At 43.1% G+C, this 27,843-nt stretch overlaps 1 protein-coding gene across 1 annotated transcript in view; it reads left to right on the forward strand.

The window, feature by feature from the left end:
• Positions 1 to 27,843, forward strand: part of NFX1 (nuclear transcription factor, X-box binding 1) — a 199,223-nt gene that overhangs the window by 34,789 nt on the left and 136,591 nt on the right. The window contains exons 4-5 of the mRNA XM_065397863.1: positions 11,029 to 11,106; positions 12,072 to 12,177. Of these exons, the coding sequence (XP_065253935.1) occupies positions 11,029 to 11,106; positions 12,072 to 12,177 (184 nt within the window). The remainder of the gene's footprint in view (positions 1 to 11,028; positions 11,107 to 12,071; positions 12,178 to 27,843) is intronic.

Raw genomic sequence — 27,843 nt, forward strand, 5'->3', positions numbered from 1 at the left:
ACCGCCCAGAACCGCCTGTGTCCCAGGTTCTGCTCCAGGGTGATAGAAGGCGATGGGGCCATGACGGACGCGTTCCTGCTCGATTGGTTGGGGCCCCTGATGTACGCTTTCCCGCCCTTCCCCCTCATAGGCAGGGTCCTACAAAGGTGAAGTCAGATGGGGCGAGAATTATCCTGATAGCCCCGGATTGGGGCCATCAACATTGGTACGGGACCCTACTGCAACTCTTGGCGGTCCCCCCTCGCAGGCTGCCGCTCCGCCCGGACTTCCTCTCCCAGGAGGGAGGTCGTCTCCTCCATCCCAATCTGGCCCTGCTCCACCTGACGGCGTGGCTGCTCCGTGGCTAGATGCGGAGGAGGGGAGGTGTACCGAGGCTGTTAGACCGGTCCTGCTTGAAAGCAGGAAGCCGTCCACACGGAGGACCTACCTGGCTAAGTGGTATCGGTTCTCCTCATGGGCGAGGGAGAGAGGTTCTTCCCCCGCGTCCGCTCCGCTCCAGCTGGTCCTGGACTACCTCCTGTCCTTTAGGACCCAAGGGCTAGCTCCCTCCTCGATCAGGGTGCACCTGGCGGCCATTTCGGCCTTTCACCCTCCGGTGGCGGGACAGTCAGTGTTCTCCCACCACATGACTTCCAGGTTTTTAAAGGGTTTGGACAGAGCATTCCCTTATGCTAGACCCCCGGTTCCCCCTTGGGACCTGAACCTGGTACTGTCACGCCTCACGGGACCTCCCTTTGAGCCCTTGGCCACTTGTTCCTGGTCCCACTTATCTGAGAAAGTGGCGTTTTTGGTGGCTATCACTTCAGCCCGCAGGGTTTCGGAGCTTAGGGCGCTGACCTCGGCACCCCCATACACTGTCTTCCATAAGGGGAAGGTACAACTCCGCTCGCACCCGTCCTTCCTGCCGAAGATGGTCTCGGTGTTTCATATGGACCAGGACATTTTCTTGCCAGTCCTGTGTCCTAAGCCCCATTCCTCCAATGAGGAACGACGCCTACACATGCTAGATGTGCGTAGGGCGCTGGCCTTTTACTTAGATCAAACAAGGCCATTTCGGGCATCCCCTCAGTTTTTCATTGCTACGGCCGAGCACATGAGAGGGCAACCGGTTTCCACCCAGCAGATTTCCCGCTGGATCACCTCGTGCATATGCACATGTTATGACTGGGGTTCCCCCGCCTTCTATTGTTAAGGCGCATTCGACGAGAGCCCATGTGGGCTATGTGGCTCGTGTCCCTATTCAGGACATCTGCAGGGCTGCTACATGGACAGAGGACCATACTTTTGCATCGCACTATGCGATCGTCTCCCAAGCAAGGGATGACGCCGGGTTTGGTAGGGCGGTGTTCCGTCCGGGTAACCCGTAACCTTTATCATTTAGAACTCCTACCCAACTCCGTCAGGTATAGCTTGGAGTCACCTACTGTGGAATACACAGGAGCAATCACTCGAAGAAGAAAGGACAGTTACCTGTTCCGTAACTGGTATTCTTCGAGATGTGTTGCTCCTGTCTATTCCACATCCCACCCTCCTTCCCCTCTGTCGGAGTTGTCTGGCAAGAAGGAACTGAGGGTGGGGGGAGCACGCAGCCCCCTTTATAGCACGATATGTCGGCGCCACTCCAGGGCTCGCAGCGGTGCTCCCCCACTACGGATGCTGCTAAGGGAAAAACTTCCGGCACCAGTGCACGTGGCGAGCACGCACACCTACTGTGGAATAGACAGGAGCAACACGTCTCGAAGAACGCCAGTTACGGAACAGGTAACTGTCCTTTCTGCAGCGTAAATAAGCCCAGTTCCTTCAGCCTCTCCTCATAAGTCATGTGCCCCAGCCCCCTAATCATTTTCTTTACCCTCCGCTGGACTCTCTCCAATTTGTCCACATCCTTTCTGTAGTGCGAAGCCCAAAAGTGGATGTAATACTCCAGATGTGGCCTCACCAGTGCCGAATAGAGGGGAATAATCACTTCCCTTGATCTGCTGACAAGGCTCCTGCTAATGAAGCCCAATATGCCATTTGCCTTCTTGGCAACAAGAGCACACTGTTGACTCCTATCCAGCTTCTCATCCACTGTAGTCCCCAGGTACTGCACAACTGCTGCTTACAGAGTTGATCCCCAGCATGTAGCAATGTATGGGATTCTTCCGTCCTAATTGCAGGACACTGCACTTGTCCTTGTTGAACCTCATCAGATTTCTTTTGGCCCAATCCTCCAATTTGTCTAGGTTACTGTGGACCCTGTCCCTACTCTCCAGCGTATCTGCCTCTCCCCCAGCTTAGTGTCATCTGCGAACTTGCTGAGGGTACAATCCATCCCATCATCCAGATACCGCTTGATACCGGCTGCCGACTAGACATCGAGCCGTTGATCACTACCTGTTGAACCTGATGATGTAGCCAGCTTTCTATCCACCTTGTAGTCCATTCATCCAAGCCATACTTCTTTAACTTGCTGGCAAGAATACTGTAGGAGACCGTATCAAAAGCTTTGCTAAAGTCAAGGTATATCACGTGCACCGCTTTCCCCATATCCACAGAGCCAGTTATCTCATCATAGAAGGCAATCATGTTGGTCAGGCATGACTTGCCCTTGGTGATCCGTGTTGGCTGTTCCTGATCACCTTCCTCTCCTCCAAGTGCTTCAAAATGGATTCCTTGAAGATCTGATCTGATTTTTCCAGGAACCAAGGTGAGGTTGGAAGTTCCCCGGATTCTCCTTCTTCCCTTTTTTAAAAAAGGGCACTATATTTCTTTTTCCAATCGTCCGGGACCTCCCCCGATCGCCACGAGTTTTCAAAGATAATGGCCAATGGGTCTGCAATCACATCAGCCAATTCCCTCAGCACCCTCAGATTCATTGCATCCGGCCCCATGGACTTGCATGTCCAGCTTTTCTCAATAGTCCTTAACCTGTTCTTTCACCACTGAGGGCTGCTCACCTCCTCTCCGTAATGTACGTCCCAGTGCAGCAGTCTGGGAGCTGACCTTGTCTGTGAAGACGGAGGCAAAAAAAAGCATTGAGTATTTCAACTTTTTCCACATCATCTGTCACTGGGTTGCCTCCCCCATTCAGTAAGGGTCCCACACTTTCCCTGGTATAAGACCACCTTCTTGTTGCTAACATACGTGTAGAAACCCTTCTTGTTACCCTTCATATGCCTTGCTAGCTGCAACTCCAATTGTGCTTTGGCCTTCCTGATTACACCCCTGCATGCTTGAGCAATATTTTTATACTCCTCCCTAGTCATCTGTCCAATTTCCCACTTCTTATAAGCTTCCTTTTTGTTTTTAAGCTCACCGAAGATTTATCTGTTAAGCCAAGCTGATCTCCTGCCATATTTGCTATACTTTCTGCATATCGGGATGGTTTGTTCCTGCACCCTCAATAAGGCTTCTTTAAACCACAGCCAGCTCTCCTGGACTCCTTTCCCCCTCATATTAGCCTCCCGGGGAATCCTGCCAATCAGTTCCCTGAGGGAGTCAAAGTCTGTTTTTCTGAAGTCCAGGGTACGTATTCTGCTGCTCTCCTTTCTTCCTTTTGTCAGGATCCTGAACTCGACCATCTCATTGTCACTGCTGCCTAGGTTGCCACCCACTTCTATTTCCCCTACGAATTCTGCCCTGTTTGTGAGCAGCAGGTTAAGAGGAGCACGGCCTCTAACAAAGCAGCCTTTGGCGGGACACTACTGAGAGTATCAATTCAGGACAAATTGCTTAGAGCAGGGCAGTCACAGCCTAAAGCTGGGGATTCTTCACTACTAAGGCACCAAACCAGCCAAACAGAGAGGACTTCAGTTTTACCCCACTGGCTAACTAGAAGTCATACAAGCAATTCCCTCAGACACTCCAGTTTCCCAGTATCACCACCAGCGCCACTCATTGGGATGAACGGTTATGAAAACCAATACCCCAGTAAAAGAAAAAAGGTTTTTCCAATCCCAAAGGACCAAGCCCCAGACCCACGTCAATAAACCAGTCAGATCTTACCCACAAATCAGGCTGTTGCCAATTCTTTAGAATCTAAAATCTAAAGGTTTATTCATAAAAAGAAAGAAATATAGATGAGAGTTAAAATTGGTTAAATGGAATCAAATACATACAACAATTGCAAAGTTCTTAGTTCAGGCTTCTTTCAAGTTTGATGGAAGTACTGCTGATTTAAACCAATCAAGTCTCTAGAATACAAACATCCCAGCTTGGATGGGTCATTCAGTCCTTTGTTCAGAGCTTGAGTTTCAAGCACAGTTCCGCCAGAGGTCAGAAGCAGGATTGAAGAGAAAATGGAGGGGTTTCCACGGCCTTTTATATCCTCTGCCCTGTGGAAGGACACCCCTTTGTTCTTACTGTGGAAAATCACAGCGGCAAGATGGAGTTTGGAATCACATGGGCAAGTCACATGGGCAAGTCACATGTCCATGCATGACTCCGTTTGCAAGTGGCAGCCATTGGTCACATGCTACTGTGAATGTCTCCAGGAAGGCTCCTCAGATGTGGATTGGAGTCTCCCAAGGTCCATTGTCAGTTAAGTGTTTCTTGATTGGGCACTTAATCTGAAGAATTCTTTTTCAAGAAGCTGACCAAATGCTTCACTAATGCTACTTAGAATCAAACACATTGAGATACAAGTACATAGGCCATATTCATAACTTCACATACAAAAATGATACACACATACAGACAGCATAATCATAACCAGCAAATTACAACCTTCTCATAGATACCTTATTTGACCACCTTTGTACAAGATTTGATGCAACTATAGGACCTTGGTTGCAACAATGATTTATATGGTCACAGTTCATGTCAATAACGTCACACGGTCCCTAGTTGGTTCCTCCAGCATTTGCACCAGGAAGTTGTCCCCAACACTCTCCAAAAACTTCCTGGATTGTCTGTGCACTGCTGTATTGCTCTCCCAGCAGATATCAGGGTGATTGAAGTCCCCCATGAGAACCAGGGCCTGTGATCTGGAAACTTCTGTTAGTTGTCCAAAGAAAGCCTCGTCTACCTCATCCTCCTGGTCTGGTGGTCTATAGCAGACACCCACCACGACATCACCCTTGTTGCTCTCACCTCTAAGATTAATCCAAAGACTCTCAACAGGCTTTTCTCCAGTTTCATACTGGAGCTCTGAGCAATCATACTGTTCTCTTACATACAGTGCAACTCCTCCACCTTTCTCCCGCACCTGTCCTTCCTGAACAGTTTATGCCCATCAATGACAGTGCTCCAGTCTGCCCGTCTGACATAGTTAGTTACCATCCTTTACCTTATACATGTTGATTCGATCAAAACATCTCTATCCATCACACTGTCATCACAACATTATCTTTAGGAGGGGTCAGTGTTTTCCTGTTATCTTTGGGGAGTGAGTTTGTACCACACCTGGTATCGCGGTGTTCTGTTACCACCCTTATGGAATGTGTTTGCGTGAGTGTCCTGCGCCTATCACTTCTTAGGATTGTGTGTGTTTTTGCAATACCAGCCCTGGTTTTGCCAAGTTCTGTGAACTTGCAAGCAGGCATGTTTTATAACAGGGCCTGACTTCTGCTTACAACCTGACCTTTGATAACTTTGCTTCATAACAGCAGGGCCAAGCTTCTACTTTAATTCAGGCCTCATGTTTCACGCTCTCTCTTTCTAGTACAAGGACCTTCCCCAGAAGCACAAGGGTTGGCTTCCCTTGTCGTCTTGGGTGAAAGATCTTAGTCTAAGATGGGTTCTCATCTGTATTCAATTTCTAGATACTTCAACCCCCCCTCACCCCCCCTTTAATTGAAGGACCCATCTTTTGGAGCTGTTCCTTTCTATCTAGTTATGGTTGCGAAAAACAGCTTCTCTTCTTGCTTCAGTCTTCCAAAGTTCAATGAGTTTGTTTCAAGAGGCAGGATGGCCTCATCTTGTTTTTCCCTTCCTGTGGACTTCCCATTCCCTTGCTGATATCTGTGTAAATGGGGCTTCCATTGTTTTTGTTCTCACTTTGCTTAATAGCACTGGAGCCAGGTAAATAGGTGCCTTCTCTCCTGTTTGGGAGGCAACCTGTTTCTCCCTGTTTGGCCACAGACTTTAAAGCATAATATCATTAAGTTTCTGTATCTCCTCAGATAGTGCTAATATATATGTTTCAGAAGGACATAAATCACCAATGTGTCATTAGCTCTCAGAAAAGACCTTACTCTGTACACTTGTATAATATAGTTATATTGTATACAATCAGCTGATTCAATTGCTAATCACTTAAGGTTCAGCCCCGCATATTTATAGACCAGTATGATTTTTTTTAACTGAATTGGGCCCACTGTGGATGCCAGCCTACTCAAGGAGCAAGTTGGTTTTTGACCATCAAGAAGTTGCTGTGATGAGGTCCTGGCTCTTGCTACAAACATTGAGGCTGGATTCCCATGAAAACTCAAGATCAGTACTGCTTTTATCGATCTGTCAGCAGCATAAGGCGCAGTTTGGAAGGATGGTCTGCTACTTGAAACTGGCCGAAGTGATCCCCTGTGTGTGGATTCTCAGGCTGCAGAATGCCATGCTTAGCAGCCAAAGTTTGTGCATGTACTTCGGAAGTCAAACCAGCAGGCCATGCATTTTGAATAATGGGCTACCACAAGGCTCTGTATTTGCTCCGACACTCTTCAATGAATACACCAGTGATATGCCTGAAATGATAGCGCAGAAGTTTGTGTATGCTGATGATTTGGCACTTGCAACGCAGGCCCATAGCTTTAAAGAACTTGAAGTGAACCTTACATCTGACCATAAGATCATGGAGGAGTACTTCCAGAAGTGGAAGCAGAGACCAAATCTGAGCAAATCAGTAGTCGCTACTTTCCACCTTAACAATAGAATCACACAAATGCTCTAACTGTGGAGTTGTGTGGCAAAACTGTGCGTTATGGCCCAAAGCTAACATATCTTGGTGTCATCCTTGACTGTAGACTGACCTTTCATGATCACCTCAAGAAAGTAGCCTCTAACACGAAGACTCGCTTCAACATTATTCAGAAGTTAGTGGGAACAAGCTATGGATCAACTGCCTCGGTGTTACAAACATCAGTCTTGGCCCTAGTGTACTATTTGCAGAGTACTGTGCACCGGTGTAGACAAGAATCTGATTAATCCAACTTGTGGCTTGGCAGCTAAATCAGAACATGCGAATCATCACGGGAACTTTTAAAATCAACGTCTCTACCATGGCTTTCTGTATTAGCTTGAGGTTTGATGTTTGCTATCTGCCGAGATATAGCCACAGGACGAGAACTTAAATGTGCCAAAGAGTAGCCAGAACTTCCCATCCAGTAGGTTATGGATAACATACCCCAACAATGCCTGAAATTGCAAAATTTATTGACCACACATGACCACCTCATGTCTTTTTGGATCCGGCCAGGGAATGGCAAAGTTCTGGACCTCATCTACCTTCCAAACAAGCACATCCTTACTGACCCAACAAGCTGCCCTCTTGGTTTTAATCTGCCATGCAGACTTTGTACCACATTGAACTGCATCTGAACAAACCATGGAAGATGCAGCTACTTGATGCACAAGTGGAAAATCAGACTCCCCTTTGTATGACTGAGGTGAGAACATCCAAACCATCGAACATCACACATCTTTACTTTGCCAAACCCATAGTTCACATCCTTTTACAGCCGTTTCACAGTGCTCAGTGCTCAGTGGTTTGAGCATTGGCCTGCTAAACCCAGAGTTGTGAGTTCAATCCTTGAGGGGGCCATTTAGGGATCTGAGGCAAAAGTCTGTCTGGGGATTGGTCCTGCTTTGAGCAGGGGGTTGGACTAGATGACCTCCTGAGGTCCCTTCCAAACCTGATATTCTATGATTCTATGAAAAGGTTGGTCTTGCCATTTTCTATTCCCCTGGAGATGGCAACAGCCAGTGGTAATTTATTTATGTACGTTCCAGGTGTAGTCAGTGTGTCAGGTGTACCTATATGAAATGGTGGAGGCAGTAGTAGGCTCTGCTTGGTAAAGTTGTGTTGGTGATATGAGGACCTGTGGTTAACTTTGAGTTGTGTGATGGAGTTGTGGTTATATGTTTTGCACCTTCTGTGTGTGAGCAAAGGGAAGAGCTGCATGTGAGTCTTCAGGATCTACTGTGCATCAATTTAATGTATAGTTGTGTAAATTATGTAATTAGCAGGGCACAGGTGTTTTAATAGAAAGAGTGCTTTCATATCCAGCTTGCTACTGACAGTTATCTATGCATTTATTATTATCTGCATATATTCCAGGTAAAGTGAGTGTAGTCGATGTCAGGTGTAGCTTGTTGTTAAATTGTATAGTAAATTGCGTAACCACATTTTGGTTCCTTATGAAATATAGTCAAGAGATGAAATACACCAGTAAACCTGACTAACATTGGTTAAGCCAATAATGATATAGTACAGGAAAAGGATTCTATTCAATACCAGATTCCGGGAAGTCGTCTCATGTAGTATTGATGCATTCACCTTACGCAGAAGGTGTATGTGATGGGACCCCTGAGTACAACCTGGAACTGTGGGACTGCTATGCACCCGTAACTCTCCAGTCTGAGTTCTTTCGCGGTGCTTTGCTAGTGACAAGTAGCAAACCCCTCCAGGTGCTGTTATTACTCAGCCATCACCATGCAGAGGCACTCCCAGCTAAGTTGCATGAATGTTCTCCAAGCCGTTCATGAACTATGCACAGGGAAACATCAGCAAATCTCCCAAGCCACTAACCTTGCACCCAGGGGTGCTGGAACAATTTACATAGTGGGGTTACTGAGATCCATTGAACCAAACTGTAAACCCTGTATATGATGGAAACCACTTCAAGTCAGGGGATTTGGCCAGCACCCCTAGTTCCAGCACCTATGCTTGCACCCCAGAAATATACCATCTTACGCTGCTCAAGACCTTCTCTTTAACAGTGCAAGCTCGTTAATTAGTTCGCCACTTCGTCAAAGGAAAGTAGATGTTCACTAGCCTTTGTAAACTGAGCAGATTCCCCAAGCACTTTAGACAAACTCACTGGTAAGGATAAAACATTAAAAGAAGTTTATTAACTACAGAAAGATAGATTTCAAGTGATTATAAGTGGTAGGCATAAAGGTTAGAGATAGTTACCTTTAGAAAAGAAAAAGTAAACATGAATTCTAAATCCTAAACTTTTAGACTAAGCGAGAGTTGAATCAAACAGTTTTCCTCATCCCACTGAATGTAGCAGGTAGGTTATATGTTTATACACAGGCTGAATTTCCTTCTCAGTCTGGGACCAGTCTTCTCAGTTCACAGTCTTTTGTCTTCGCAGTGTTCTTGTTGTCTTCAGCGTAAATGGAGAGAGGTGGTCTCATGATGCCACTGTCCCTTATTTTATACCCTCACTCCATGTGCCTGGAGAAATACTGGCTCAGACATGTACTGGGGGGCCTAGCTGAGTCACAGGTTGAGCAATCCTCCTTGTGTGCTGCTTGCACAACTGAGTCATAGAGTTTAGGATTATATGGGGAATATAAGAAAGGGCACTAAGCATCCATATCCACTATTTCTAGGCAGATATATTCAAGAACCTTTACAGGACTACGAAGTGTTCATAAAAGATCCCCCTTCTGTGAGGTCTCACTCAGACCAACCTTTGGCTAGTTGCTGGCTAGAACAGCACAGAGCTTAATTCAAGGAATTTGCTGTGTGTCTTTCTGCCTTTCAGTGCTCATCTTAAGCACTATAAAATAGATGTGGTGTTTGTCCAATGTGGCTTTTGGATGAAAGGTTTTGAAATCTTTCTCTTGGTTTTCCTTCATTCACACCCTTCATGTTATCATGGAAGCACTCAGTCTCATACAAGGACTGAATCCTTCGGGTATTTCTTCTGCTCTGTGACCTACTACAATTGGGCCCTATGTTCTGTGATATTGCTTACCACTCAGGGTGTTGTCCATATCGCAGTCACATGACACTCAGTCCACTTAGCTATTGGAGATGACTGAGTTCAGAAGACCATATTGCTGCTTGTTTCCCCACAAAAGTATCATTGCCCATGCATCTTTCTCAGACCAGCTGAATCTAGTTATGCTTTAGCTGCTAAAGAGCCCTTTACAATTAAGCGGTTTGTCTCTATGTAGGTGCTTATAAAATGTTTCCAAGTAATCTGCTAACCTTTACTTCAATAAACTGATGTATTGAACTCCATTGCTAATTATAAAGTATTTTTTCACACCACATATCCATACTTGTGGTTCTTCTTTGAACCCTCTCCAGTTTTTCAACATCTTTTTTTGAAGTGTGGACACCAGAACTGGATACAGTTTTTCCCATAATGGTCTCACCAATACCACATACTGGGATTACTACCTTTCTTATATACTATCCTATTTATACATCCAGTGATCATGTTAGCTCATTTTGACACATTGCTATGTTAGGAATTCATGTTCAATTGATTACTCTGACCTCAAGTCCTCTTCAGTACTGCTTTCTAGAATACAGGCTGCCATCCTGTAAGCATGGCATGTAATCTGTGTCCCTAAATGTATGACTTTGTTTGATTGTATTTAAAATGTAGTTTGATTGCATCCATCATAATGGTGATCCAAATCACTTGGTAATATGTTGTCCCCATTGGTATTTACCACCCCACCAATCTTTGTTTTATCTGCAAGCTTTACTGGCAATGAGTTTATATTTTCTTCCAGTTAATTGATAAAAATAGAGTAACATTGAGCTGAGAACCAATCCCTGCGGGACCCCCGTAAGAACACTACCACTCATTTATGATCTTGAATTAGCAATTCTATTTTGAGATCTATCTGTTCATTTTTATTTTATTTTAAATGAGTCACTGATTTTTCTATAGCACTAATTTATTAAACAGAATGTGACACATTACAAAATCAGATTTCTATAAGGTGGTATAGTATAGTATTACTTGAAATGGTGAAATTAGTAAAATCTGAAAAAAGTTTGCTGTCTTGTGCCACTATTCTAAATTGTTTATCATCTGTCTTAAACATATTTTAAGTTCTTGTATATTTATTTATTTACAGATGGCAATAGTGGCTGGAGATGTCCTGCTTGTCAAAATGCTTCAACACAAGTTCCTACTACTTATACCTGTTTTTGTGGTGAGTGTATTTCATATTTACAGTTGGTATTCCTTAATTAATAAGTTCTAATACTGTTGAAGAATCTTTCCTTACATCCCCCAAAGCTCTCTTTCATGGCTACTTTGTTAATGATATTGGAAGATAACCGCCTGACTTGTGTGACGTTTGATTCCTATATAAAAATTATATATAACAAATATTTAGATAAATGTTAAAATAAAACCTTTATTACGAATGTTTTGGAATCAGTATTGATATGAAGACATTTAGTAGGAAAAAAATAATCTAGAAAACTGCTAGCATACCTTGTTCTAAGGTACAGGTAATTACAGCTATTGTAGGCCTTTTCCTACATATGTTATATTCGTGCAACTTTTCTAACGTGTGAATTTAAACCAATATAGTTAAACCAATTCAGACTCCTGCTTGGACACTCTTATTTTGGTATAAGAGTGGCTTTATTGGTTTAGGTTAAATTGATTGGAAATGGGATTAAATTAAACTGAAATAAGTGTTCACACAGGGGCTTGCACTAGTTTTAATTATGTCAGTTTAAGAAAAGATTTAAGTTAAACAGGTGCAGCTTTCCTGTGTAGATCCAGAGCCTAGATCTCTACTTTACCATATGTAGGCTCATGCACAGAACATTGCAGAATCATGAGATAAATGAATTAACTGCATACCTTTAGATATCTTACCAGTATTCTGACCACTGATTCATATGTTTGAGACTTACACTAAATTTCCAAACTTCTGAGCAGCTTCAGTTAGCTTCCACTTCTTAAAATCAGCCTGTCTTGGAAAAGTTGCCTCCTATTTTCTAAAAAATTTGGAATATCACCTCACTAAAAGTGACACCTCAAAGTCCAAGATGGTCCCTCCCTCATCACTCTCAGTATGTTTACTTTAAAGTTCATTATTGTATTGAAGTATACAATGGGGCTGTTTCTGCATCTGATTTTTTGTTTTGTCTTGCTTTTTAGGTAAGGTAAACAACCCTGAATGGAATAGAAATGAAATTCCACATAGCTGTGGAGAGCTTTGTAGAAAAAGAAGACCAGGTCAGGACTGTCCCCACTCTTGTAATATGTAAGTAAGAGTGTTTCAGAATGTTTTGTAGTGATCTACAAGCATTTGTGAAAGCTGTGGAAACAGATATTTGGATATTTGTATTTTTCTTTCAATTTGTCGGTCACTTAATTCTTAAAACCACTGTTTTGATGGCTATTTCATGAATGAACAAAAGATTTGTATGAAATTGATTATTATGGAATGTGGTTTTCTTTACCAGTATGGAAAAAGTTTCAGGCTTTCAGTGACTAATGCCAGGTACTATTTGTTAGACATTTTTCAGGTTCCTTTAGGAAAGTGTAAAAATTTAAACTTTTTTTTCAATGTCTTTAATTCTGAGCATAAAATATATTACTTTTTATACATCACCGGATCAAGTATATTTTTCAGGAGAAGCGTGGAAATTAGTACAGTGGCACTTATTGTTCCTCTTCACTCTGTTTTATAGAGAGGGGAAATAATAAATGCATTTTCAGTTCTGATCTCATTGTAAAAGAAAAGAAATTACAGTGTAACCAGATATAACAAATGTAGAAATTTTTAGAAATTTTAATCTTTGTTTAAAGGCTTGTGCTTATGGCTGAAAATTTTGGATTTTAAGTATAACAGCCCATCTTTCATAGAACTGATATGTTTTTTGTATTGGGAATGAAAAATAAAATCAAATTTTTAGGATTGGTTAGATTTTGGGCCAGTCTACTGAAATAATATCTTTTAAATTTAGGTATTGCCACCAAGATCAAAGATTGTGCACCCTGTTTTATTAAAAAAAAACTACACTTAAAAATGTTGACCATTATGTGCCCCTTTACTGTTGTAAAGATAAACGTGGTAGGTAAATCTATAATTTCCCCACTTTCTAAAACTGCTTTGAAAAAGGCATTTTCTAGCTTAGTAATACAATGATCAGTAGTAGCTGCAGGTTTGTTTCCCCTTAAAGAGAGGAAAGCTGGTCAGTGGGTCAGGTGCTGGACTGGACATCAAGAGACCTAGGTTCTAGTCTCACCTTGGCCACTGACTTGCTGTGTGGCTTCTCAAACAGAAGTTATGGGCTTCATGCAGAATTTACTGTGTGGAGTTCTATGGCCTGTTATTCAGGAGGTCAAACTAGATCATAATGCTTCGTTCTGGCCTTAAAATGTATGAAAGTATCTATTGTCTCTTGCAAGTTAGTGTGCTATAGGGATATTGTCAAGTTGAATTGAATCTTTTTTTATATTGACTGACTTTAAAATGGTCTCCCAGAACAACCCTTAAATAGTATATCCTAAAACTTCTTTTTTAAAAGGTAAGGATATTTAAAAGGGTCATTTGGGCAGGCCCAGAATGCCTGCTGCTTTTTTAGTTTCAGCTTTGCTGCTGCTACTAGTAGATCTGCTCTGGGTGAGCCCAAGGAAAGGCATGCACCATCATCAAAACAGTCATATTGACGCTACATTTAGCAGCACCTTATGAATAAAGTAAATACGTTGATTAAATACATTTTTCTTTAGTCTGTCTCAGTTGTGGTAATCTTAAGGGTTACTTATAACAATAGTGAGTGCAAAACATCAGATGGAAATGTGATTTTCCAAATGCATGATATCCCTTTAAGTGACCTTGCAAGTAAAACTAAAATAAATCTCAAATAACATCAAGAACTAAAAATACATTAAATATTTGTTATATATAACATTATTATGTTCATAGTTTGCTTGTATTTATTTGAGAACACATGGCTAAAACACCTCCCCATCCCCCAATATCCATATATGTCAATACAGATGTAATATGAGTTATTCTCAGAAGATGGAAAGGAAACCAGTTAAAAGCATTGTGGTATTTCTGTATAATGGGAACTGATCCAGCTTGAACACATTAGTTTCAAAAACTTTCAGAGAAACACCTAATGGGGAAGAAGAGAATAAAACCAAATGTGCACCCAGTGTCGCCTCAAATATTTATAACTTGTTAGTGGTTGTCTGTCTAATATTGTTTGTTTATCTTGTCTTTTTAGATTGTAAATTTCTGGGTCAAGGATTTTTCTTTCTACGTGTTTGTATGGTACCTGGCACAATGGATCCCTAATCCTTATTCGGGCATTTAAAGTAGAAGTAATAAATAATAAAAACAAGGAAAATTAATATATGTTTATATAGAAATGCAAACTAAGTAGCTTTGTTTAGGTTTTCATTATTAAATCAAATATCTCCCCCACCTTTTTAGCAGTGTATACCTAGTTTTGTACAAATTCATACATTTGTAAGACCAGAAGGGACCATTATGATCATCTAGCCTGACTTCCTGCATAGTACAGGTCATATGAATTACTGGGTGGAATTCTGCATCAAGCTCATATCTTGTAGTTGAGGACACCATGTAGTGTGGACACCAGGACTGGACATACCATTCCAGTAATGGTCTCACCACAGTTGTGTGTACAGAGGTAGTATCCTCACTCTACTTCTTGATATTTCCCCTTCTTTATACATCCAAGGATTGTATTTAGCTCTCTTTAGCATTGCAGTGGGGAGTGCATGTTCAGTGGGTTATTTACCATAACCCTTAAATCACTTTTGAGTCCCTGCTTTCCAGGATACAGTCACCAATCTAATAAGTGTGACTTGCACTCTTTGTTCTTCGCTGTATAGGGCCTTGTATTTTGGTGTATTAAAATACATGTTCCTTAAATGAACCCAATTTACCAAATAATGCAGGCTGCTTTAAGCCTTTTCTACATCTTTGTTGACAATTTTTTTTTTTTTTTTTTTTTTTTTTTAACATCTCACCTAGTACTGAACTTCTAGGAAATCTCTAGGATTTCTTTTATTCTTGATTTTTATATTTTTATATACAGTAACTCCTCACTTAATGTCGTCCCGGTTAACGTTGTTTCTTTATGTCGCTGATCTATTAGAGAACACGCTCGTTTAAAGTTGCTCAATGCTCCCTTATAACGTTGTTTGACAGCTGCCTGCTTTGTCCACTGCTTGCAGGAAGAGCAGCCCGTTGGAGCCAGCTGGTGGGGGCGTGGAACCAGGGTGGACTGGCAGCCCCGCATCAGCTCCCCTAAGTTCCCTGTGCGGCAGCCACCCAGCAGGCTATCAATTCCCGGGCAGTTCAGGTGTCCCCCCACTGCCATGTGCTGCTCCTAGCCTCTGCCTTGGAGCTGCTCCCAGGAGCCTCCTGCTTGCTGTGCAGCGGGTGGAAGGCTGCTGATGTCAGGGTGTCCCCCTCCCCGTACCCCATCGCCACAGAGTGGGGGGAGGGGAGGACACGACAGGGCTCAGGACGAAGGGAGCTTGTGAGCAGTAGCTGCTGTCTCAAGTTGCTGATCTACTTAAAAAGGCAGTGTACTTAGAGTGGGGTCAGTTTACTTAAAGGGGCAATGCGCGTGTGTCTCTCACACTCACACACACATGGTGTGTGTCTCTCTCTCACACACACAGACACACACACACAGACACACACACACACACACACACACACGGTGTGTGTCTCTGTCTGTCTCTCTCACTCTCACACACACGCGCACCCCCCGGCATTGGGCCTGGTGACGTATTGCTTTTTAAATTATCAGTTTGTTCGAGCACCTTTTCTTAAGAACATAAGAAAGGCCGTACCGGGTCAGACCAAAGGTCCATCTATCCCAGTATCCTGTCTACCGACAGTGGCCAATGCCAGGTGCCCCAGAGGGAGTGAACCTAACAGGCAATGATCAAGTGATCTCTCTCCTGCCATCCATCTCCACCCTCTGACAGACAGACAGGCTAGGGACACCATTCCTTACCCGTCCTGGCTAATAGCCATTAATGGACTTAACTACCATGAATTTATCCAGTTCTCTTTTAAACTCTGTTATAGTCCTAGCCTTCACAACCTCCTCAGGTAAAGAGTTCCACAAGTTGACTGTGCGCTGCGTGAAGAAGAACTTCCTTTTATTTGTTTTAAACCTGCTGCCTATTAATTTCATTTGATGACTCCTAGTTCTTGTATTATGGGAATAAGTAAATAACTTTTCCTTATCCACTTTCTCCACATCACTCATGATTTTATATACCTCTATCATATCCCCCCCTTAGTCTCCTCTTTTCCAAGCTGAAGAGTCCTAGCCTCTTTAATCTCTCCTCATATGGGACCCGTTCCAAACCCTTAATCATTTTAGTTGCCCTTTTCTGAATCTTTTCTAGTGCCAGTATATCTTTTTTGAGATGAGGAGACCACATCTGTACGCAGTTTTCGAGATGAGGGTGTACCATCGATTTATATAAGGGCAATAATATATTCTCAGTCTTATTCTCTATCCCCTTTTTAATGATTCCTAACATTCTGTTTGCTTTTTTGACCGCCTCTGCACACTGCGTGGACATTTTCAGAGAACTGTCCACGATGACTCCAAGATCTTTTTCCTGACTTGTTGTATCTAAATTAGCCCCCATCATATTGTATGTATAGTTGGGGTTATTTTTTCCAATGTGCATTACTTTACATTTATCCACATTAAATTTCATTTCCCATTTTGTTGCCCAATCACTTAGTTTTGTGAGATCTTTTTGAAGTTCTTCACAGTCTGCTTTGGTCTTAACTATCTTTAGCAGTTTAGTATCATCTGCAGACTTTGCCACCTCACTGTTTACCCCTTTCTCCAGATCATTATGAATAAGTTGAATAGGGTCGGTCCGAAGACTGACCCTTGAGGAACACCACTAGTTACCCCTCTCCATTCTGAGAATTTACCATTAATTCCTACCCTTTGTTCCCGGTCTTTTTAACTAGTTCTCAATCCATGAAAGGACCTTCCCTTTTATCCCATGGCAGCTTAATTTACATAAGAGCCTTTGGTGAGGGACCTTGTCAAAGGCTTTCTGGAAATCTAAGTACACTATGTCCACTGGATCCCCCTTGTCCACATGTTTGTTGACCCCTTCAAAGAATTCTAATAGATTAGTAAGACACGATTTCCTTTTACAGAAACCATGTTGACTATTGCTCAACAGTTTGTTTTTCTATGTGTCGGACAATTTTATTCTTAACTACTGTTTCGACTAATTTGCCTGGTACAGACGTTAGACTTACCGGTCTGTAATTGCTGGGATCACCTCTAGAGCCCTTTTAAAATATTGGCGTTACATTAGCTAACTTCCAGTCATTGGGTACAGAAGCTGATTTAAAGGACAGGTTACAAACCTTAGTTAACAGTTCCGCAACTTCACATTTGAGTTCTTTCAGAACCATCTGGTCCCGGTGACTTGTTAATGTTAAGTTTATCAATTAATTCCAAAACCTCCTCTCGTGACACTTCAATCCGTGACAGTTCCTCAGATTTGTCGCCTACAAAAGCCAGCTCAGGTTTGGGAATCTCCCTAACATCCTCAGCCGTGAAGACTGAAGCAAAGAATCCATTTAGTTTCTCCGCAATGACTTTATCGTCTTTAAGCACTCCTTTTGTATCTCGATCATCAAGGGGCCCCACTGGTTGTTTAGCAGGCTTCCTGCTTCTGATGTACTTAAAAAACATTTTGTTATTACCTTTGGAGTTTTTGGCTAGCCGTTCTTCAAACTCCTCTTTGGCTTTTCTTATTACATTCTTGCACTTAATTTGGCAGTGTTTATGCTCCTTTCTATTTGCCTCACTAGGATTTGACTTCCACTTTTTAAAGGAAGTCTCTTTCTCTCTCACTGCTTCTTTTACATGGTTGTTAAGCCACGGTGGCTCTTTTTTAATTCTTTTACTGTGTTTCTTAATTTGGGGTATACATTGAAGTTGGGCCTCTATTATGGTGTCTTTAAAAAGCGCCCATGCAGCTTGCAGGGATTTCACTTTAGTCACTGTACCTTTTAATTTCTGTTTAACTAACCCCTCAGTTTTGCATAGTTCCCCCTTTTGAAATTAAATGCCACAGAGTTGGGCTGTTGAGATGTTCTTCCCACCACGGGGATGTTGAATGCTATTGTATTATGGTCACTATTTCCAAGCGGTCCTGCTATAGTTACCTCTTGGACCAGCTCCTGCGCTCCCTTCAGGACTAAATCTAGAGTTGCCTCTCCCCTTGTGGGTTCCCGTACCAGCTGCTCCATGAAGCAGTCATTTAAAGTATCGAGAAATTTTATCTCTGCATTTCGTCCTGAAGTGAAATGTTCCCAGTCAATATGGGGATAATTGAAATCCTCCACATTATTGAGTTCTTAATTTTGATAGCCTCTCTAATTTCCCTTAGCATTTCATCATCACTATCACCGTCCTGGTCAGGTGGTCGATAATAGATCCCTAATGTTATATTCTTATTAGAGCATGAAATTTCTATCCATAGAGATTCTATGGAACATGCGGATTTGCTTAAGATTTTTACTTCATTTGATTGTACATTTTCTTTCACATATAGTGCCACTCCCCCCCTGCACGACCTGTTCTGTCCTTCCGATATATTTTGTACCCCGGAATGATTGTGTCCCATTGCTTGCTCTCAGTCCACCAGGTTTCTGTGATGCCTATTATATCAATATCCTCCTTTATCACAAGGCACTCTAGTTCACCCATCTTATTATTTAGACTTCTAGCATTTGTGTACAAGCACTTTAAAAACTTGTCACTGTTTATTTGTCTGCCCTTTTCTGATGTGTCAGATTCTTTTTTATGTGAATGTTTCTCGTCTGATCTGGCCCCTACTTTATCCTCTTCCATCCTCTGCTCCTGACTATAACCTGGAGATTCTCTATCATTAGACTCTCCCCTAAGAGAAGTCTCTGTCCGATCCACATGCTCCTCTGCAGCAGTCGGCTTTCCACCATCTCCTAGTTTAAAAACTGCTCTACAACCTTTTTAATGTTTAGTGCCAGCAGTCTGGTTCCACTTTGGTTTAGGTGGAGCCCATCCTTCCTGTATAGGCTCCCCCCATTCCAGAAGTTTCCCCAGTTCCTAATGAATGTAAACCCCTCCTCTCTACACCATCGTCTCATCCACGCATTGAGACTCTGAAGCTCTGCCTGCCTACCTGGCCCTGCGCATGGAACTGGGAGCATTTCTGAGAATGCCACCACCATAGAGGTCCTGGATTTCAGTCTCTTCCCTAGCAGCCTAAATTTGGCCTCCAGGACATCTCTCCTACCCTTCCCTATGTCATTGGTACCTACATGTACCACGACCACCGGCTCCTCCCCAGCACTACACATAGAATCATAGAATATCAGGGTTGGAAGGGACCTCAGGAGGTCATCTAGTCCAACCCCCTGCTCAAAGCAGGACCAATTCCCAACTAAATCATCCCAGCCAGGGCTTTGTCAAGCCGGGCCTTAAAAACCTCCAAAGAAGGAGACTCCACCACCTCCCTAGGTAACGCATTCCAGTGCTTCACCACCCTCCTAGTGAAATAATGTTTCCTAATATCCAACCTAGACCTCCCCCACTGCAACTTGAGACCATGGCTCCTTGTTCTGTCATCTGCCACCACTGAGAACAGCCGAGCTCCATCCTCTTTGGAACCCCCCCTCAGATAGTTGAAAGCAGCTATCAAATCCCCCCTCATTCTTCTCTTCTGGAGACTAAACAATCCCAGTTCCCTCAGCCTCTCCTCATGAGTCATGTGCTCCAGACCCCTAATCATTTTTGTTGCCCTCCGCTGGACTCTTTCCAATTTTTCCACATCCTTCTTATATTGTGGGGCCCAAAACTGGACACAGTATTCCAGATGAGGCCTCACCAATGTCGAATAAAGGGGAACGATCACGTTCCTCGATCTGCTGGCAATGCCCCTACTTATACAGCCCAAAATGCCGTTAGCCTTCTTGGCAACAAGAGCACACTGTTGACTCATATCCAGCTTCTCGTCCACTGTGACCCCTAGGTCCTTTTCTGCAGAACTGCTACCCAGCCATTCGATCCCTAGTCTGTAGCAGTGCATGGGATTCTTCCGTCCTAAGTGCAGGACTCTGCACTTGTCCTTGTTGAACCTCATCAGGTTTTTTTTGGCCCAGTCCTCTAATTTGTCTAGGTCCCTCTGTATCCGATCCCTACCCTCTAGTGTATCTACCACGCCTCCCAGTTTAGTGTCATCTGCAAACTTGCTGAGAGTGCAGTCCACACCATCCTCCAGATCATTAATAAAGATATTAAACAAAACCGGCCCCAGGACCGACCCTTGGGGCACTCCGCTTGAAGCCGGCTGCCAACTAGACATGGAGCCATTGATCACTACCCGTTGAGCCCGACGATCTAGCCAGCTTTCTATCCACCTTATAGTCCATTCATCCAGTCCATACTTCTTTAACTTGCCGGCAAGAATACTGTGGGAGACCGTATCAAAAGCTTTGCTAAAGTCAAGGAATAACACATCCACTGCTTTCCCCTCATCCACAGAGCCAGTTATCTCATCATAGAAGGCAATTAGGTTAGTCAGGCACGACTTGCCCTTGGTGAATCCATGCTGACTGTTCCTGATCACTTTCCTCTCCTCTAAGTGTTTCATAATTGATTTCTTGAGGACCTGCTCCATGATTTTTCCAGGGACTGAGGTGCGGCTGACTGGCCTGTAGTTCCCCGGATCCTCCTCCTTCCCTTTTTTAAAGATGGGCACTACATTAGCCTTTTTCCAGTCATCCGGGACCTCCCCCGATCGCCATGAGTTTTCAAAAATAATGGCCAATGACTCTGCAATCTCATCCGCCAACTCCTTTAGCACCCTCGGATGCAGCGCATCCGGCCCCATGGACTTGTGCACGTCCAGTTTTTCTAAATAGTCCCGAACCACTTCTTTCTCCACAGAGGGCTGGTCACCTTCTCCCCATACTGTGCTGCTCAGTGCAGTAGTCTGGGAGCTGACCTTGTTGGTGAAGACAGAGGCAAAAAAATCATTGAGTACATTAGCTTTTTCCACATCCTCGGTCACTAGGTTGCTTCCCTCATTCAGTAAGGGGCCCACACTTTCCTTGACTTTCTTCTTGTTGCTAACATACCTGAAGAAACCCTTCTTGTTACTCTTAACATCTCTTGCTAGCTGCAACTCCAAGTGTGATTTGGCCTTCCTGATTTCATCCTGCATGCCTGAGCAATATTTTTATACTCCTCCCTGGTTATTTGTCCAATCTTCCACTTCTTGTAAGCTTCTTTTTTGCATTTAAGATCAGCAAGGATTTCACTGTTTAGCCAAGCTAGTCGCCTGCCATATTTACTATTCTTTCTACACATCGGGATGGTTTGTTCCTGCAACCGCAATAAGGATTCTTTAAAATACAGCCAGCTCTCCTGGACCCCTTTGCCCTTCATGTTATTCTCCCAGGGGATCCTGCCCATCTGTTCCCTGAGGGAGTCAAAGTCTGCTTTTCTGAAGTCCAGGGTCCGTATTCTACTGCTCTCCTTTCTTCCTTGTGTCAGGATCCTGAACTCGACCATCTCATGGTCACTGCCTCCCAGGTTCCCATCCACTTTTGCTTCCCCTACTAATTCTTCCCTGTTTGTGAGCAGCAGGTCAAGAAAAGCTCTGCCCCTAGTTGGTTCCTCCAGCACTTGCACCAGGAAATTGTCCCCTACACTTTCCAAAAACTTCCTGGATTGTCTGTGCACCGCTGTATTGCTCTCCCAGCAGATATCAGGGTGATTAAAGTCTCCCATGAGACCCAGGGCCTGCGATCTAGCAACTTCTGCTAGTTGCCAGAAAAAAGCCTCGTCCACCTCATCCCCCTGGTCTGGTGGTCTATAGCAGACTCCGACCACGACATCACCCTTGTTGCTCACGCTTCTCAACTTTATCCAGAGACTCTCAGGTTTTTCTGCAGTTTCATACGGGAGCTCTGAGCAGTCATACTCCTCTCTTACATACAATGCAACTCCCCCACCTTTTCTGCCCTGCCTGTCCTTCCTGAACAGTTTATATCCATCCATGACAGTACTCCAGTCATGTGAGTTATCCCACCAAGTCTCTGTTATTCCAATCGCATCATAGTTCCCTGACTGTGCCAGGACTTCCAGTTCTCCCTGCTTGTTTCCCAGGCTTCTTGCATTTGTGTATAGGCACTTAAGATAACTCATCGATCGTCCCTCTTTCTCAGTATGAGACAGGAGTCCTCCCCTCTTGCTCTCTCCTGCTTGTGCTTCCTCCCAGGATCCCATTTCCCCACTTAGCTCAGGGCTTTGGTCTCCTTCCCCCGGTGAACCTAGTTTAAAGCACTCCTCACTAGGTTAGCCAGCCTGCTGGCGAAGATGCTCTTCCCTCTCTTCGTTAGGTGGAGCCCGTCTCTGCCTAGCACGCCTCCTCCTTGGAACACCATCCCATGGTCGAAGAATCCAAAGCCTTCTCTCCGACACCACCTGCGTAGCCATTTGTTGAGTTCCACGATTCGACGGTCTCTACCCAGGCCTTTTCCTTGCACAGGGAGGATGGACGAGAACACCACTTGCGCCTCAAACTCCTTTATCCTTCTTCCCAGAGCCACGTAGTCTGCAGTGATCCGCTCAAGGTCATTCTTGACAGTATCATTGGTGCCCATGTGGAGAAGCAGGAAGGGGTAGCGATCCGAGGGCTTGATGAGTCTCGGCAGTCTCTCCGTCACATAGTCTCGGCAGTCTCTCTCTCTTCTAACATAGTCTCTGCTGGTGCCTCTTCTTTATTACCAGAAAAGAGCATGTCTGAGATAGGTATCTGCCCAACCTCCTCTCCAGTGAAGAATGGTGCAAAAAAGTCATTTAGCTTCTCAGCAATGACCTTCTCTTTACCTGAGAATCTCAGCTTTAATTTTAAAAAGTAAATTTCTAACCCCCATGTTTGTAGAGGAGAGCATGAGAATAATTAGAATGATTTGGGACATGGAAAAACTTTCATACGAAGAGAGTGAAAGGATTTGGGATTGTTTACCTTAGAAAGGAGACTAATAAGAGAGGACAAATGATAATATGTATAAAATAATAAATGATACAGAGAAGGTAGATCAGGATCTTCTGTTCTGTCCCTTTAAGAATAAGGGGACCTTTAATTAAATTAAAAGGTGGCAAATTCAAAACTGATTGAAGAAATACTTTTTTTACAGAGTACATAATTAGACTGTGGAACTTATTGCCATATGAAATTGTGAAGGCCAAGAAATTAACCATATAGATGTCCAATCTCATTTTGAATCTTGCTAATTTCTTGGTCTCTATCTCTAATACCCCTTTCTCTAATATCCCTTCAAAAATGTCACCTTTCATTACAACTCTGTATATTCTTGTTAACCATATAAATATCCAATCTCTTTTTGAATCTTGCTAACAAGGATATATAGAGTTGTTGTAATGAAAGGTAACATATTTTGGAAGAGATATTAGACCTGATGCTTCAGGATTTAAAACAATCTAACTATGAGATATTAGAATGAGAGCTAATGTCGGGGGTAGACTATCTAATTTCTGCCTCCTGGGAGGTTCTTACACCTTCCTTTAAGACATCTGGCACTTGCCACTGTCAGAGATGGTACTGGTCTAGGTGGACCTTGAGTCTGATCAATTGTGGCCATTTCTCTCTTTCCTAATGTAATCACATGATGCTCGTAGCTGGGGCTTTAGGACCTCAAGAGCTGGAAACACTGATTATTCTTCTTACCAGCTTGGCCTGTTACTTTGGGGGATGCTCATTTGTTAGGGTTACTCTTTGGGTGGTGGGGGGGTTCTGTACTTCTATCAATGTACTGGCTGTGTCACTTGTGTTCTCATATGGAGCTCTACTTCTCCCTGCTGCAAGTTCCCTCCCAATGGAGCTATCCTGCAGGAACTAGGTTCCCCAGAATCAGACGAACACACACATTAACAGACTGTGTCTGAGAGGACCTGGTTAATCAGCACTCCCAAGCTGACACCTTATATGTCCCTGGACTCAGTAGGCTGGTTTGAGCAGCACCTCCAAGCTGTCACCCTCATAGGCCCTGGGACTCACCAGCCTGGGTCAAACAGCACGTCCAAGCTATCACCCTCATATGCCATGGGCCCCGCACCAGAACAGAGCATGCCTGAGCAGGCTGGGTCGAGCAGCACCTTCAATCTGCCACCCTCATATGCCCCTGGACTCAGCAGACTGGGTCGAGCAGCACTTCTAAGATGCCACCCTCATATGTCCCAGGTTCAGCACGTCTCTAGCCCCACTTTCACGTTACAATTGTTGTGGTAGTAACCCACTTGATGAGTAAACCCCACAGGATTTTTGGGCGCTGCAGGGATCTTTTAGTTTAGGTACAAGGAGTGTTGCTGCAGAGCAAATGAGGAAACCAAAAAACACCCACGGTGGGGGGGGGGGGGGGGGAGAGAGAGAGAGAGAGAGAGAGAGAGAAAAGCAACCAGCTTAATCATGAAAGTTATTTATTGCCAGGTGGTAACCATAGGGGAGCCAAACAAACAAAACAGTTATAATAGTAAATCTAACTTAAATTTGATTATAAAAGTCAGGTGTACAAAACTGTAACTGATCACACAAGTCAGGGTCAGAAGGCTATACCGAGAGAGAGAGCTGGGTTCTTACCACTCTGTGAAGCTTGAATCGATCAGGGGTCCCAGGTGGTGGTGGTGGTAGCTGAGGGTCTGGAGTGCTGGAGTCAGGCAGAGCTCGCAGCACGATCAGTCAGGAGAAGATGAAGTCCCAATGGAACTGATGTAGATTTTGGATCCAAGCATCAGAACACTTACTTGAGCATAGGTAGGGTTTTTTGTAGAGAAACAACAATGGTTCAAGATTTGTTTATGCGTAAACAAGGGAGTATACCAAAGTTGTTTTGTTCAGGCTCTACCATGGGAGCTGATCATTCCTGGTTTTGGGCGGTGTTCCTTGGAGGGAGCTCACAATATAATTAGGGAGCTTCACTATTTTGGATACCAATAAAGGATTTATTACTAGAATTGGTCTGATAATTACTGAGCTGTGTGTGTGTAGGCATGGGTTCATTAACATCTGGAGCAGAGATCCCCCATCATGCAGTGCTTCCCTGCTTTTCTGGTCCCAGAGTTCCATGTGGTTCTTGCCTTGGAACCTCTGTTCTCCATTCTGTATGCTAATGGAGATGCCTCCTTGTCCCATCTTCGATGCAAATAAGGCTAGGGGAGTTTCCTTAATCCTGTCATCCTTATCCCAGGGGTTTAGGTGCGTCTCCCACTGTCTTTTCATTGCTTTTTGTAAGTCTTTCTTCTGATGCAGATTTGGTTCAAGCAGAGAGGTTGGGGGGCGGGGGGGAGGTCTTCAATGAGTCAGACATGCTGGATACTGTGCCCTGGTTCCCCAAGAACACAGGTAACATTCTAGGAAATCCTTTAAATATTGCTCCCTCATCTATTTGGCCTAGTCTGTCTTTTACTGTGTTGTAACCAGGTATTATGGTATCCCACTGATTTTTGTCATTCCAGCGTATTTCCACAATGCCAGCTATCATTTGCCAGTGTAAGATATTCTTGTTCTTTTAATTTTTGCTTTAGAGTCTCATGTTTGTGAACAGAAATTTATCTATCATTTTTATTCTTATTTTTTTTACCAAGCACCTGTTTTAACTGCCTAATTTGACAGCTTGATGATTTTACTGAAATTTCATGTGTTCTTGTCCTGTCCTTATCCTCTAGTTCAGTTGTAATTTTGCTTCCTATTCTTTACTGGATATACAGATGCAATTGTCCATCGATGTGTTCCTTAACTCCTGTCAGCTTTCCCCCACCTCTTAATTTAAACACTCCTCCAATATCTTATTTTACGTGCTCGCAATCTGGTTTCATTTTAATTAAAGTGGAGCCTCCATCCCTTCTGTACAGGCTTCCCCTTCCACAAAATCTTCCCAAGTGCCTAGTAAACTTAAACTTGTCCTCTTTTACACTATCTTGTCAACCATGCATTGAGACCCTAAAGTTCTCTGTGCCTAGTTGGAACCAGGCATGGACTTGAAAGCATTTCAGAGAAGGTTTCTACAGAGGCCTTGGATGTAAACCTTCTTCCTAGTAGTCTAAATTTAACTTCCAGGATCTTTCTCCTGCATGGTTGGTACCAGTGTGTAACATGATCATAGACTTCTCCACAGCAATCATCAGAAGTCCATGTAGGTTTCTTGTGATATCCACAGCCTTTTCACAGGCAGGCAAGTTTCCAAACTGTTTTCTCGGTCACCTTATACCCAATATATTCCTATATCCCCTATTACCATAGCCTTTCTTAGTCTCCCAAGAGTTTCTCCTCCCCTGGAGAGCAGCGACCTTGGTGCATGAGGAATTGTCAGTCTTAAGTGGGTTCCAGTTAAGGGTGAGTGTTTAAGAGTCTAATTGCTAATCAGAAACATATATGTGCATTGGAGATCAGTTAATGTCACTGAGACATTGAGCTTTTGCATTTCCTTACCTTTGTGATTTTAATTTCTAATTCTAACATTGTATTGTTATAAAACAAACAAAAAGGTTAGTTATGACTGTTTTTAAAATATGCCATGTGACTAAATTTTTCCTATTATCTGATGTTTTAAGTTGTTATACTTTTCTCTGAATACATTAGAAAAATGCTTGCTAAAGATTGCAACATGTTTTTAAACTTTAAATATAAAAGTTATCTTGAATGTTGATATTGACATAGTGTTACTATTCAAGGTTGTCATTGTTACTGATGACATATAATGGTTAGCATGGGAGTTAATGTTGACACAGTGTTGCTGAGGACACAAGCTATAATTATAGCATTAGCATTATCTCTACAATGGCAGAGGGATTAGGAGGACATGATGCACCAGATATACTAGAGAACTTTAGAAGACCATGTGGTAACCCACCCTAACAGAGTGTAGTTTTTAGTGACTTTTAGGGACTAGACCACAATTAGTAGCTTGAGTCTGCACCTGGTTCTGTAGCTCAAGCACTAGAGATTCATGCTTTTAGATTCTGAGATCCCTGCTTCAATCCCCACAGACACAGCTAGGCTTGGCTGAATTTGATTTTTTGTTTTTAAGCATTTTTTATTTTTATTAATTTTAAATTGTCACGGTTGTGCAAAATTATGGGTTTTAAAGCATTCTATTTTTTATTTTTATTTTATTTAAATTTTCACCATTGCAGGAAATTATGGGAGGGTCAGACAATGGGGGATGGGTCAACAATAATTATTTAATGACAGTAGGTGTTGAAATTCAAACACAAATTGTCACAATCACATGTCAACGTATATACAATAAATATTAAATCAAAGTTCTCAAGCAGCATTTTTTTACTGTAAATGTCTCAGTAAATTTCAATTATTATGATGGAAATATTTTTTCATCAGTTTGTGTGAGTACAGTGAAGTCAATATTTACTGAAATTTACAGATAAAAATCTAATTCTTTCAAGCCTACTTATAGGACATCTGGAGTTCAGAATGAGAGAGTGCTATGGACATCTGGAGTTCAGAATGAGAGAGGTTCCCTGTCAAAGCGAGTGTACAATCTACAATGACACAGCATGGCTTTTTGTCCTCCTCTAGTAACTTGGTATTGTGTAATGATGCCCCTAGTCAGGACATCTGTACGAAAAGAGCCCTGGACTTCTGGATTTAAAAGAATCAGCTACTACTCTTTAAGCTAAATGATAGAGCCTTTAAGTTAAAGACAGATTTCACAAAGGGTATGCCTACGCTCCAATCAAAGGTGTGATTGCAGCTTGTGTAGGCATACCCACACAAGCTTTAATCTAGCTAGCACAGCTAAAAATAGCAGTGATGCCATGGTGGCAAGAGCTTAATTGCATGCTAGGAACGT

Source organism: Emys orbicularis, chromosome 2, assembly GCF_028017835.1.
Source record: "Emys orbicularis isolate rEmyOrb1 chromosome 2, rEmyOrb1.hap1, whole genome shotgun sequence".
NCBI lineage: Eukaryota > Metazoa > Chordata > Testudines > Emydidae > Emys > Emys orbicularis.